The 10,615-nt window shown below is 53.9% G+C and overlaps 2 protein-coding genes across 2 annotated transcripts; one reads left to right on the top strand and one right to left on the bottom strand.

Moving 5' to 3' along the window:
• Positions 1 to 350: 350 nt before the first annotated feature.
• LOC120702209 (antifreeze protein Maxi-like) lies at positions 351 to 7,588 on the top strand. The gene is made up of 3 exons (XM_039985940.1): positions 351 to 1,038; positions 2,902 to 3,020; positions 7,550 to 7,588. The coding sequence occupies exons 1-3, from the start codon at positions 351 to 353 to the stop codon at positions 7,586 to 7,588; spliced, it is 846 nt and encodes a 281-aa protein (XP_039841874.1).
• LOC120703943 lies at positions 7,213 to 9,578 on the bottom strand. Its single transcript, XM_039988152.1, has 3 exons — positions 9,349 to 9,578; positions 9,078 to 9,248; positions 7,213 to 7,482 (listed from the first exon to the last, which is right to left on the bottom strand). The coding sequence occupies exons 1-2, from the start codon at positions 9,457 to 9,459 to the stop codon at positions 9,126 to 9,128; spliced, it is 234 nt and encodes a 77-aa protein (XP_039844086.1). The 5' UTR covers positions 9,460 to 9,578; the 3' UTR covers positions 7,213 to 7,482; positions 9,078 to 9,125.
• Between the last annotated feature and the right edge of the window lie 1,037 nt (positions 9,579 to 10,615).

The raw sequence follows: 10,615 nt of genomic DNA, 5'->3' as shown, positions 1-10,615 counted from the left end.
GTGACTATTCTCTCCTTAGCATGGTATCAGACAGGTTTCTTCTCTCCATGGCCGCCGCCGCCTAGACCCTGTGCTGCCGCCGCCGGCCCATGGCCGGCCGGCCGCCGGCGCCGCCGGCCCTCTCCTCCTTTCCTTCCCTCTCCTCCTCCCCTCCTCCCTCCCCTGCTTCTAGCCTTGCTGCGGCCGCTGCCCTGCCCGCCGGTCCCTGGCGCGCCCCGGCCCCCGCCCTGGCGCCCCTGCAGCTGGCCGCGGGCGCCACCGCCGGGCTCGCGGGTCCCCTGCAGAGCGTTGCCACCGCCCCTCCCGCTGCTCCCCTGCTCGCGGTTGCCGCCGCGGGCGCTGCCGGGGCCATGGGAGACGCCGGATTTGCTCCGGCCGCCGGCCCCTGGTGTGCCCCGCCCGCCGCCGACCCCTGGCGCCCCTGGCGCGCCCTGGAGTCCGCGCCGGACGCCAGGGTCGCGAGCGCCGCCGCCGCGGGCGCCGCCGGGGCCGCGGGCGCCACCGGATCTGCTCCGGACGCCGGCCCCTGGCGCGCCCCGACTGTCGCCCCGCCTGCCGCCGGCCCTTGGCGCCCCTGGCACGCCCTGGAGCCCGCGCGGGACGCCGGGGCCATGAGCGCTGCCCCCGCGCCCTTCCCCTGTGCGCGCGCGAGCCTTGCTGGTGCAGCCTGTGCTGGCCAGGCGGCCCCTGCTGCAGCCGCAGCTGCTCTTGCTGCCGCTGGCCCTGCCACATCTAGGGTCGCGAGCGTGGCCCCTGCTGTAGCCGCTGCGGCCCAGGCCGCCGCCGCCCAGCTTGCCGCTGCAGCCTCCTCTGCACGCGCGTGGTCCCAGGGCGCCGCCGTCGCCGCAGAGCCCTTGGCCGCCGCTGCTGCCTCCTCCGCGGGCGCTGCCTCCTCTGCGCGCGCGTGGGCCTCCGGTGCCGCCGCAGCTGCAGTGCCCGCCGTGGCCGCCACGGGTGCCGCGCGAGCTGCGGGCGCCGTGCGCGCCGAGGACGCCGCGCGCGCCACGGGCGCCACTGCACACGCCGCGGGCGCCGCCGGTCAGCACGGCGCGGGCACCCCACCTCTGCTCCAGGGCCCGGGCCACACTACCGCAGCTGCCGCCTCCCTCGCCGCCGCGCAGCCTCAGGCCGTCGCGCCCGCAGACCTGGCCGCCGCCGCCGCCTTTGTGGCCACCGTCGCGCCCGCCGCGCACGCCGCGCCCGCCGCGCGGGCTGCCGCCTCCCTTGCCTCCGTGCACGCCGCGCCGGCCGTCGCGCCCAGGGACCCCGCGCGGGCTGCTGCCTCTCTCGCCGCTGCGCAGGCTTCGCGCCCGTCGCGCCGATCCAGGCCGTCGCGGGCCCTCGTCCTCTGCCCTAGCCGGTAACCATGCTCGCCGCTGCTGCTCCCCTGTTCGCGCCGTTCTGGACACCGCCCGCTCCACCCAGCCAGCAGCCGACCTGGCCTGGGAGGTGGGACCAGGCCGCACTGGCGCAGTCCTTCAGCGCCATGGGGGGGGACACCGCCGGTCTGCACCGAGTGGATCGCCGACTCGGGTGCCTCCTTCCACACCACCCCACATGCCGGTATCCTCTCTTCTGTTCGACCCCCACACCCCTCTTGTCTTTCTTCCATCATGGTTGGTGACGGGTCTTGTCTTCCTGTCACCGCCATGGGTTCTGCTCCTTGCTCTTTTCGTCTTCCCAATGTCCTTGTTGCTCCTCAGATGGTTCATAACCTTCTTTCCATTCGTCAGTTTACAGCTGACAATTCTTGTTCCATCGAGTTTGATTCTTCTGGCCTCACTGTAAAGGATTCGGCCTCCCGGCGTCCGCTACTCCGGTGTGACAGCACGGGGCCCCTTTACACCCTTCGCCTTCCTTCTTCCGCTGCACCACTCTCGTCTTCTTCTTCGCCCTGGCCGTCTTGGTCTGCCGCTTTTGCCGCGATGCCGTCTTCCACCACTTGGCACCGTCGTCTTGGTCACCCTGGCCGCGATGTTCTGGCTCAGCTCGGTCGTAGTACCGATGTTCCTGGTACTAGGGCTCCTGCTCAGCCCCTCTGCCATGCGTGCCAACTCGGTCGTCATGTTCGACTTCCTTTTTCCTCTTCTTCCTCGCATGCGACGCATGCATTCGACCTTGTTCACTGTAACCTATGGACCTCCCCTGTACTCAGCCTCTCTAGCTACAAGTACTATCTGGTGGTGGTCGATGACTTCTTGCACTACTCTTGGACGTTTCCTTTGCGTGCCAAGTCTGAGACCTTCCCCACCCTCCTTCACTTCTTTGCCTGGGTGTCCACTCAGTTCGGCCTCACCGTTAAGGCCGTCCAGTGCGACAACGGGCGGGAGTTCGATAACTCCACCTCCTGATCTTTCTTCCTGTCTCGGGGTGTTCAGCTGCGTATGTCTTGTCCGTATACCTCTCCTCAGAACGGCAAGGCTGAGCGGATGATTCGCACGACGAACGACGTTGTGCGCACCCTTCTGATTCAGGATTCTCTCCCCCCGCGCTTCTGGGCTGAGAGCCTCCACACCGCCACCTACTTGCTCAACCGTCTTCCGTCCACTGCTTCTCCTGCTCCCACTCCATACCACGCTCTTTTCGGTACCCCTCCTCGCTACGACCACCTTCGGGTCTTCGGGTGTGCGTGTTACCCTAACACCTCCGCCACCGCTCCTCACAAGCTGGCGCCCCGCTCGACTCGTTGTGTGTTCCTCGGGTACTCCCCTGACCACAAGGGGTGCCGATGCTTTGACCACACCACTCGCCGCGTCCTGATCTCCCGACACGTTGTCTTCGACGAGTCGGATTTCCCCTACTCCACCTCCTCTACACCTTCTCCTGACCCCGAGCTGGAGTCTCTGTTTTCGACTGACCCGGTGGTTCAGCCACCGTTACCTGTCTGTCCTTTTCCTGCAGGTTTTACCGGCACGTCGGCACCGTTTCTGGTGATCCCTGCTGCGCCGAGCGCGGCCCCGGTGCCCGTGGTCGTGCCACGCGCGGTCCCCGGACCTTCGGTCGTGCCGCGCGCGGACCCGGTGTCACCCACTGCGCCACGCGCGGCCCTGGTGCCTTCCCCTGCACCTGCGCGGTACGCTCAGCCGGTGCAGGTGTACCGGCACCGCTCGGCGCCGACCCCGCCACCGCAGTGGTATGCTGAGCCGGCGCAGGTGTACCGGCGTCGTTCGGCGTCGACACTAGCGCCGCCTCCTGCTCCGGAGGCTCCTGCGACGCCGACACCGGAGCCGTCGCCGCCGCCACCACCTCCGGCTCCCTCTCGAGCCGAGCCGGAGGTGTACCGCCCGTCGGTCATCCATCGGGATCCTCGGCATATCCATCCCATGGTGACTCGCCGGATGGCGTCCCAGGCCGCGACTCTCTCTGCCACCGAGGGAGAGCCGCGGGTCTATCCGGTACCCTCCTCTGTCCGCGACACCTTAGCGGATCCTCACTGGCGTCGCGCGATGGAAGAGGAGTACACGACTCTTCTTGCCAACCAGACGTGGGACCTCGTGCCGCGTCCGTCTGGTTGCAATGTGGTCACTGGCAAGTGGATCTGGACGCACAAGCGTCGGGCTGATGGCACACTGGAGCGCTACAAGGCTCGCTGGGTTCTAAGGGGGTTCACCCAGCGGCCTGGTGTGGACTACGATGAGACCTTCAGCCCAGTGGTGAAGCCCGCTACGGTGCGCACGGTCCTCTCGCTCGCGCTCTCGCGCTCCTGGCCTGTGCACCAGCTGGATGTGAAGAATGCGTTTCTTCACGGCACTCTGTCAGAGACAGTGTACTGCTCTCAGCCGGCGGGATTTGTGGACTCGAGTCGTCCGGATATGGTCTGCTGGCTCAACAAGTCCCTCTATGGTCTGAAGCAGGCTCCTCGGGCTTGGTACTCTCGGTTCGCCACGTTCTTGCTGACTTTGGGATTCACCGAGGCCAAGGCTGACAATTCTCTCTTTGTCTACCGCCGTGGGGATGAGACTGCCTACCTGCTGCTCTATGTTGATGACATTGTGCTCACCGCCTCCAGTCAGCAGTTGCTTGAGCGCGTCATCTCCTTCCTGCAGCAGGAGTTTGCTATGAAGGATCTTGGTCGGCTCCACCACTTCTTGGGCGTTACTGTTGAGACTCGCCCGTCTGGCCTGTTCCTTCACCAGCAGCAGTATGCACTCGACATTCTGGAGCGGGCTGGGATGACTGATTGCAAGCCATGCTCCACTCCTGTCGATACTCAGGCGAAGCTGTCTGCTGATCTGGGTGATCCGGTGGCTGATCCTACTACCTACCGGAGTCTGGCGGGCGCTTTGCAGTACCTGACCTTCACCCGGCCGGATCTCACCTATGCCGTTCAGCAGTTCTGTCTTCACATGCATGATCCCAGGGAGTCTCACCTTGCTGCGCTGAAGCGTCTCCTCCGGTACGTCCGTGGCACTGTTGGCTTGGGCTTGATTCTTCACCGCTCTCCCACCTATGAGCTAGTGGTCTACACCGACGCTGACTGGGCTGGCTGCCCGGACACTCGCCGCTCCACTTCCGGCTACGCCGTCTTCCTGGGCGGCAACCTGGTCTCCTGGTCGTCCAAGCGGCAACCGATTGTCTCACGCTCCAGTGCTGAGGCGGAGTACCGGGCTGTCGCTAACGGCGTGGCGGAGGCGTCCTGGCTTCGACAGCTCTTGGCGGAGCTCCACAGCCAGCTCACCAAGAGCACGCTCGTCTACTGTGACAACGTCAGCGCCGTGTATCTCTCCACCAACCCCGTCCAGCACCAGCGGACGAAGCATGTGGAGATCGACCTACACTTCGTGCGCGACAGAGTCGCCGTCGGCGATGTTCGGGTTCTCCATGTCCCGACCACCTCCCAGTTTGCTGACATCTTCACCAAGGGACTGCCCTCCTCGACCTTCTCGGAGTTTCGCTCCAGCCTCAACATAGCAGGTGGCTAGTTCTGGCTGCCGGGGGGGTCTTTGCCCTTTGTACTTTCTTCTTGTCCAGTCTTGAACACCGCTGCGTCGGTAGTTCAGACTGCGGGGGGTGTTAGCTTTCTTGTTGTCCAGTCTTGAACACCGCTACGCCGGTAGTTCAGACTGCGGGGGGTGTTGGAGTATATTGAGCCCATGTATAGAGGCTCATCTAGAGGCCCATGTATAGGAACTATATAACCCACCCTTCTAGGATTTGAAGAAATACATGTGACTATTCTCTCCTTAGCACTAACTTAACAATTTACATTGCTATCGGCTCCAAAGAAGTTAGACACAGAAGATGCAGTAGTTAATTTAGCAATCTACATTGTACAGTTCTTTGTCTGCTTTTGGGTATGAGCTACGAGGTTGAAAAAAAAAAGTTTCGTAGCAACTATGTAACAACTCCATGCATCATTAAGGTAACTAGGTAAGTACTAAAAAAAGAAAAAGCAGTCACCTAACCGGTTGATATTTTACAGCCATCCAATTTACTATTAAAAAATCACTACTTGAAGAACCCCAAAGTTGTCCTTGAGGCTGTACCAACGGGTAGCTAACCACTGACGAATACTTTCCTTATCAAATTTATTGCCAAAAGGGATGCGCTAATAAAAGTACCATGTTGCTATTGGTTGGATCCAAGCCTATGAATGAGAAATTTTAAAAAAGAACCTCAATTATTCAACCATCGTGCCCTCAAGCTGTGATGTCATGGAGTGAACATCAGCGAGGCTAAATACTCGACATTTAAACATCAAGTGGAGTATTTCCTTTTGTTCTCGTGAATAATACATCTTTCTTTCTTTGTCATGTAACAATGATATGCACTTAATAAATTGTTGAAGGAATGCTATAAGAAAAAAAAAATCTGTCAACTGGATTTGTGGGTTGTTTTCTCAAGACAACAAGTTATAACCAAAAACAGGAATAAAGTATCTAAAAAAGGAGGTTGATAGCAAAGTACAGTTACCTTGTGTTTGCTTCACCACGTTGCCATGCTTATAATTCTTCTCCATGAATAAAAAAGTGTTCCTTGTGGAAACAAAACCACTGAAGAAACCTTTTTCTCTGTAGAATGAAACGAAGTGCCTTGTATGCTCAACTGGGATGATGCATATGTGCTTGACCCAATTGTCAACTCATAATTAAAGGTGACATCTAAATATGAGAGTACTAAATGGCAAGTTGGCAGCACCAGACAATGATAGATGCAACCCTTCTGAGTTCTGAATCCTGATCCTTCCTCCTGGTTTCCTCGCAATCCACACAGGCAGGTACAGGCCACCCCTCTAAACCACTTTCCACTAGGGTCCTGGTGGTGGCTTGCAGCGCCGACGAGGCCTGGTGGCGCAACCTGTTTCGGTATCTTCGGTCCCCATCAAAGAAGTAGAACAACTTGTTCCCAAAAAAAATCTGATCAGCAGTTGATGGGTGTCCTAAAAGATGAGTGCAGTGTGGCAAGGTGACAGGGCAGCAAACATAGCAAGGTCTGTTAGATGCAGGCAATAGTCGTTGCAAGAGCACGTGGCTTATTCGCAAGTCAAGAAAACCACCATAAGCAGATCAAGAAAACCACCAGCTGTTTGGATATCGGCTGCCAGGGCTTCCCTGGGATATGGGTTTAACTGCAGTGGATGTGAACAGGCAACTGACTATTGCATCTGAAGAAAAGTGTAGTAGTAGCTGGTTAGTGGTGATGCTGGGCTGTTTTGTGCCACATGTTGGGATGTACGAAAGCTGATTGCTCACACGATTGCAGAGAGTAAGAAGTAATCAACACAATACGCTGTCAGAAAACACTGCCAGTTTATTTTTTTGTTTTTGTTTTTGATGATAAACACTATCGGTTGTCAATGTGAAACCACGCTTTTTCCACCAGGAGTGACGGAGAAAGGCAGATTGAAAAGATAATGTCTGGAGTATAAGACCAAAGATCCTGACATGGCTGAATTTGACGTCTTACACACTTTTCTCGATCAATGTCAGGGAGCCAGTGGAGGGTAATAAGGTAGGAATTCCAAAGGAAATTACTAAATTCACATAGCAATGAAAGAAACAGAATTACAGGACCAAAGCTATTGCTTATTATACTTTTGATGAAGATTCCTTGCTACTTCTCCGTGTTTGTTTCATGAAATATTTTGCTTTTACAGCCGCTTGTTACTTCACATGGTGACATACAAAGAGGAACTAAAAAAAAAACTGGCCTGAGACTTTTTTTAAAAAAAGTGCAGGGAACTGCAGGCAGGATAAAAGGATCATGCAAAAATGGTGGGTACCACAAAACCATCAATTGTTCAATCCTTCTTCCTTGCACATATATTGTTGACAAGATCACAATTTTTATATAGCAGTAGGTACAGGTAGACATCGAAGCATTAACTTCCACACAAATAACTCATATCTCACACTCCAACAGTGTGGTGTGGTTTTCTTCTAAATAGAAAAGATCACAACAGGCCAAAAGTACATGTCGATCTTATGTCTCTACCTCTGAAGAAAGAGAGTTGACTCCCGTGTCCCAGCGCACTATGTTATTCTGCAAAAGGGCGTGCATAAAAATTGGTTTAATTCCATCTGAATAAGTTAAACTGGTGTGCATTCAGGATGGAATGGGAAAGGCTATCAGGGATGATTATGGATGAAGCATGATATGATAAAGAACTATCATCAGGACTGCAGGAAGAACTACTCCGATGAAAAGAAGTGTACTATGTAGAGGAAACATCAAATGCAAATGATTATATTTGTGAACATGTTACATGCGCACAAACTCAATCTAGTCCATTCACTCCATTGGATCTAATCTGAATGGCTCAAATAAGAGGTGGGAATCCATCGTACGACAGACCAAGTGGGACAAGGTAATTCCACCCTTCATTTTGTCCATTTAGACTACATCCAATGAGTTAAGTTGAGCTTGCAAATATGTTCACTTATATAGTTTTGTGCACATAGTACTTTTTGTGGGAAACTTTTTGGGTATTGTAGTCTTCTATTGATTCCTAGTGAATTCTAGTACTCATAAACCGTTGTATTAGGACCCTGATACAATCAGAAAGTAGCCGATTTAGGGATGAGCCATGACAAGAGAAATTGTGCAAATAGAAAGAGGCCCTTTTCAGAACCTCAACAATCGAAAACCATAGTAGTCTTAAATTGACAAATCAATTCAGAGATGTGTTGCTGCTCTTGTCAATGCATAGCTTAGGTCCCTATCGCTAGCTTTTGGCAGATACCTACATTTTTATCTTACCGCAAGGTGCGAGCATGCATAGCATTAATCAGTTGGGAACTTGACTAACTGTCTTTTTTACAACATTAGTCAATTCCCAGAGGTTGGGGAAAAAATACATGTAGCCAGAGAGTAATAGCACTTAGGCTTTAAGCACCTACTCATTACAGGTTTGTTCCTTGGGAAGACCTTCACTAATTTTACTCTATTCAATTTGTGCATTGTCTTGTCAGCAGAAAGAAGCCTGAAAACTTTATTAACCTTTTCTGTTATTACCACACCCCCATCCTTGCAAGAGGTGTGCTATTCTTGAATGAGCCAGGAAGGACAAAAAGTTTTCTGTTGCTGTTGAGTGGCCCAATGAATCAAAATACCAAGATTCAAGCAAAATGTTAACCTAATTTTAGCACTTCCATGGGATGATCCAAAAATAGGAATTTGACAACTGAATAATATTAAGACCATTGGCATTGGCTTAACCATTTGTTGATGATTTGCTCCATGAACATATCTCCAGTAGTTTAGGCTAGAAAGTTGGTAAGGGATGGTTTGGGCACAAACCAAGCACACCTGCTAATACCACACTATTCGGGTACCACATTAAGCCAAACTTATTTACTACCTCGAACAGGATAGCATAGTTGGTTACACTTCAATCCATAAGAACCAAAGCCCTGCACGTCTTCAGGGCATGAACAATACTAACGCCAAGGTTGTTTATTAGCAAGGCTTGAATGCTCTAACATAGGATATTTTTGCTGCATCAGATCACTATGTGCGCCTGAACAGAATGTACAGACTAAAGCCGGCGAACCAGATCACAATCCAATGACCTCAAACTGAACAATGCTAAGACAAAACCCTCAGAAAAGCAAGCTAGTAGTAGCAGCATCTCGTACCTAACAATTCAGCGGAAGCGAACACGCGCAGGAGTAGAAGGACGCCAGTCACGAGTCGGGCAGGAGCCGGGCCTTGTCCTCCCGCTGCGCCTCGTCCTGCAGCTGCTGCGCCTCCCTGGCCTTGGCGAGCATGTGCGCCTCGTACCGCCGCAGCCTCTCCTCCATCCGCGCCTGCAGGAGAAGCGCGCGCGCGGGTGAGCCCTCGAGGAAGCGGGCGGGCGGCGCGAGACGCAGGGCGGGGGAGGGGAGGGGAGGGCGAGATGGGGCGTGCCTTGTAGGAGGTCTCGACGCGGTGCATGACGTAGAACCCGAGCGCGCCGCCGAGGATGGTGCCGGCCATCACGCGCACGTACGCCCACCGCCGCGACCCCGGCGGCGCCATCGCTCGCCGCCCGTCACCGACACCGACCTGCTGCCACCGCGCCGCCTTCCGCCGCCGCCGCCGTGACTAGAAAGGGTGCGGAGACCTGGGGAGACGGGCGGCAGCAGGCGCGTCGGGCCGAGACGAGGACAAGGTGGGCCGAGGAGTTTCCAACGCACTGGGCCGAAACGAATGCGAGATGGGCCGCTTCTTCCTTCCACTCACGGGCCGCGTGGGTCGCGTTTTGGACCAATCGTAAACTGTTAAGATTCACCAGAAGTTTCCTCGAAGTTTCCTGGCAGGTTCGGAAGTGACTAGAAAGGCCACGCAGTCTTGCTGCGCGAGACCTGTTTTTTACCATTTAGTTATATTATGTGAAGCTTTATTTGATACATGGAAGAAGAACGTGCTTAGCTTGATACACTCTTTATTTTTTTTAAGATTGCAACGTAGGTGAGACGAATAGGTCAATTTGTTATCTCCATATTTTTTTTGTTCGCAGGTTATTGCTGCACTTATTGGTAGTGGGTAGTATAACCTGTATAGTGGAACATCTACATGGCATTAGCATACGAGGTTGTATTTTTATTTTATCTGTGCATGAGACTTTTAAACGTTGTGCCGCAGGCTAATCGCTCTTTTGCCTATCAGGTTCACGTGGGGACCCGGACACCTCCAACCAGGGGCGGGCCCAGGATTTGGGACCTTGGTATTCAAAATTGTTAGAAGTGGAAAAAAAATTTAACAGCCCAACATACATATTAGTAGCACATGATTTAGTACTAACAATATAAATTGTTCATAATCTGAATTCTGAAATTGTTCAACATATAGAAAATAGAGGTACTAAAACAATAAATGGCATTGATAAGGATGCTTACAAATTACAAGATAACTTTTCTGTCCTCCATAGCTTGAAAATAATTGATGATGTCCTCATCCTTCGCTTGCAAGAAGAAGTCCCTTTCAATGAATGTGGTCAAACAATTATTCAAAAAAACCTGTCCCATCTTGCTTCTTAACTTGTTTTTGATAGTGTTCATTGCAGAAAAAATTCTCTCAACACCAGCAGTTGCAACAGGAAGAACTAGAACCAATTTGAGAAGTTTGTACACAATGTCATACCGAGAAACCATATCTCTTTTAACTAGCATCATAGACAAGTCTGCTAGACTTC

The sequence above is a fragment of the Panicum virgatum genome, chromosome 4K (assembly GCF_016808335.1).
Source record: "Panicum virgatum strain AP13 chromosome 4K, P.virgatum_v5, whole genome shotgun sequence".
Lineage (NCBI taxonomy): Eukaryota > Viridiplantae > Streptophyta > Magnoliopsida > Poales > Poaceae > Panicum > Panicum virgatum.
Note: the sequence above shows the minus strand (reverse complement) of the source record. Positions and strands in the feature narration are given on the sequence as shown.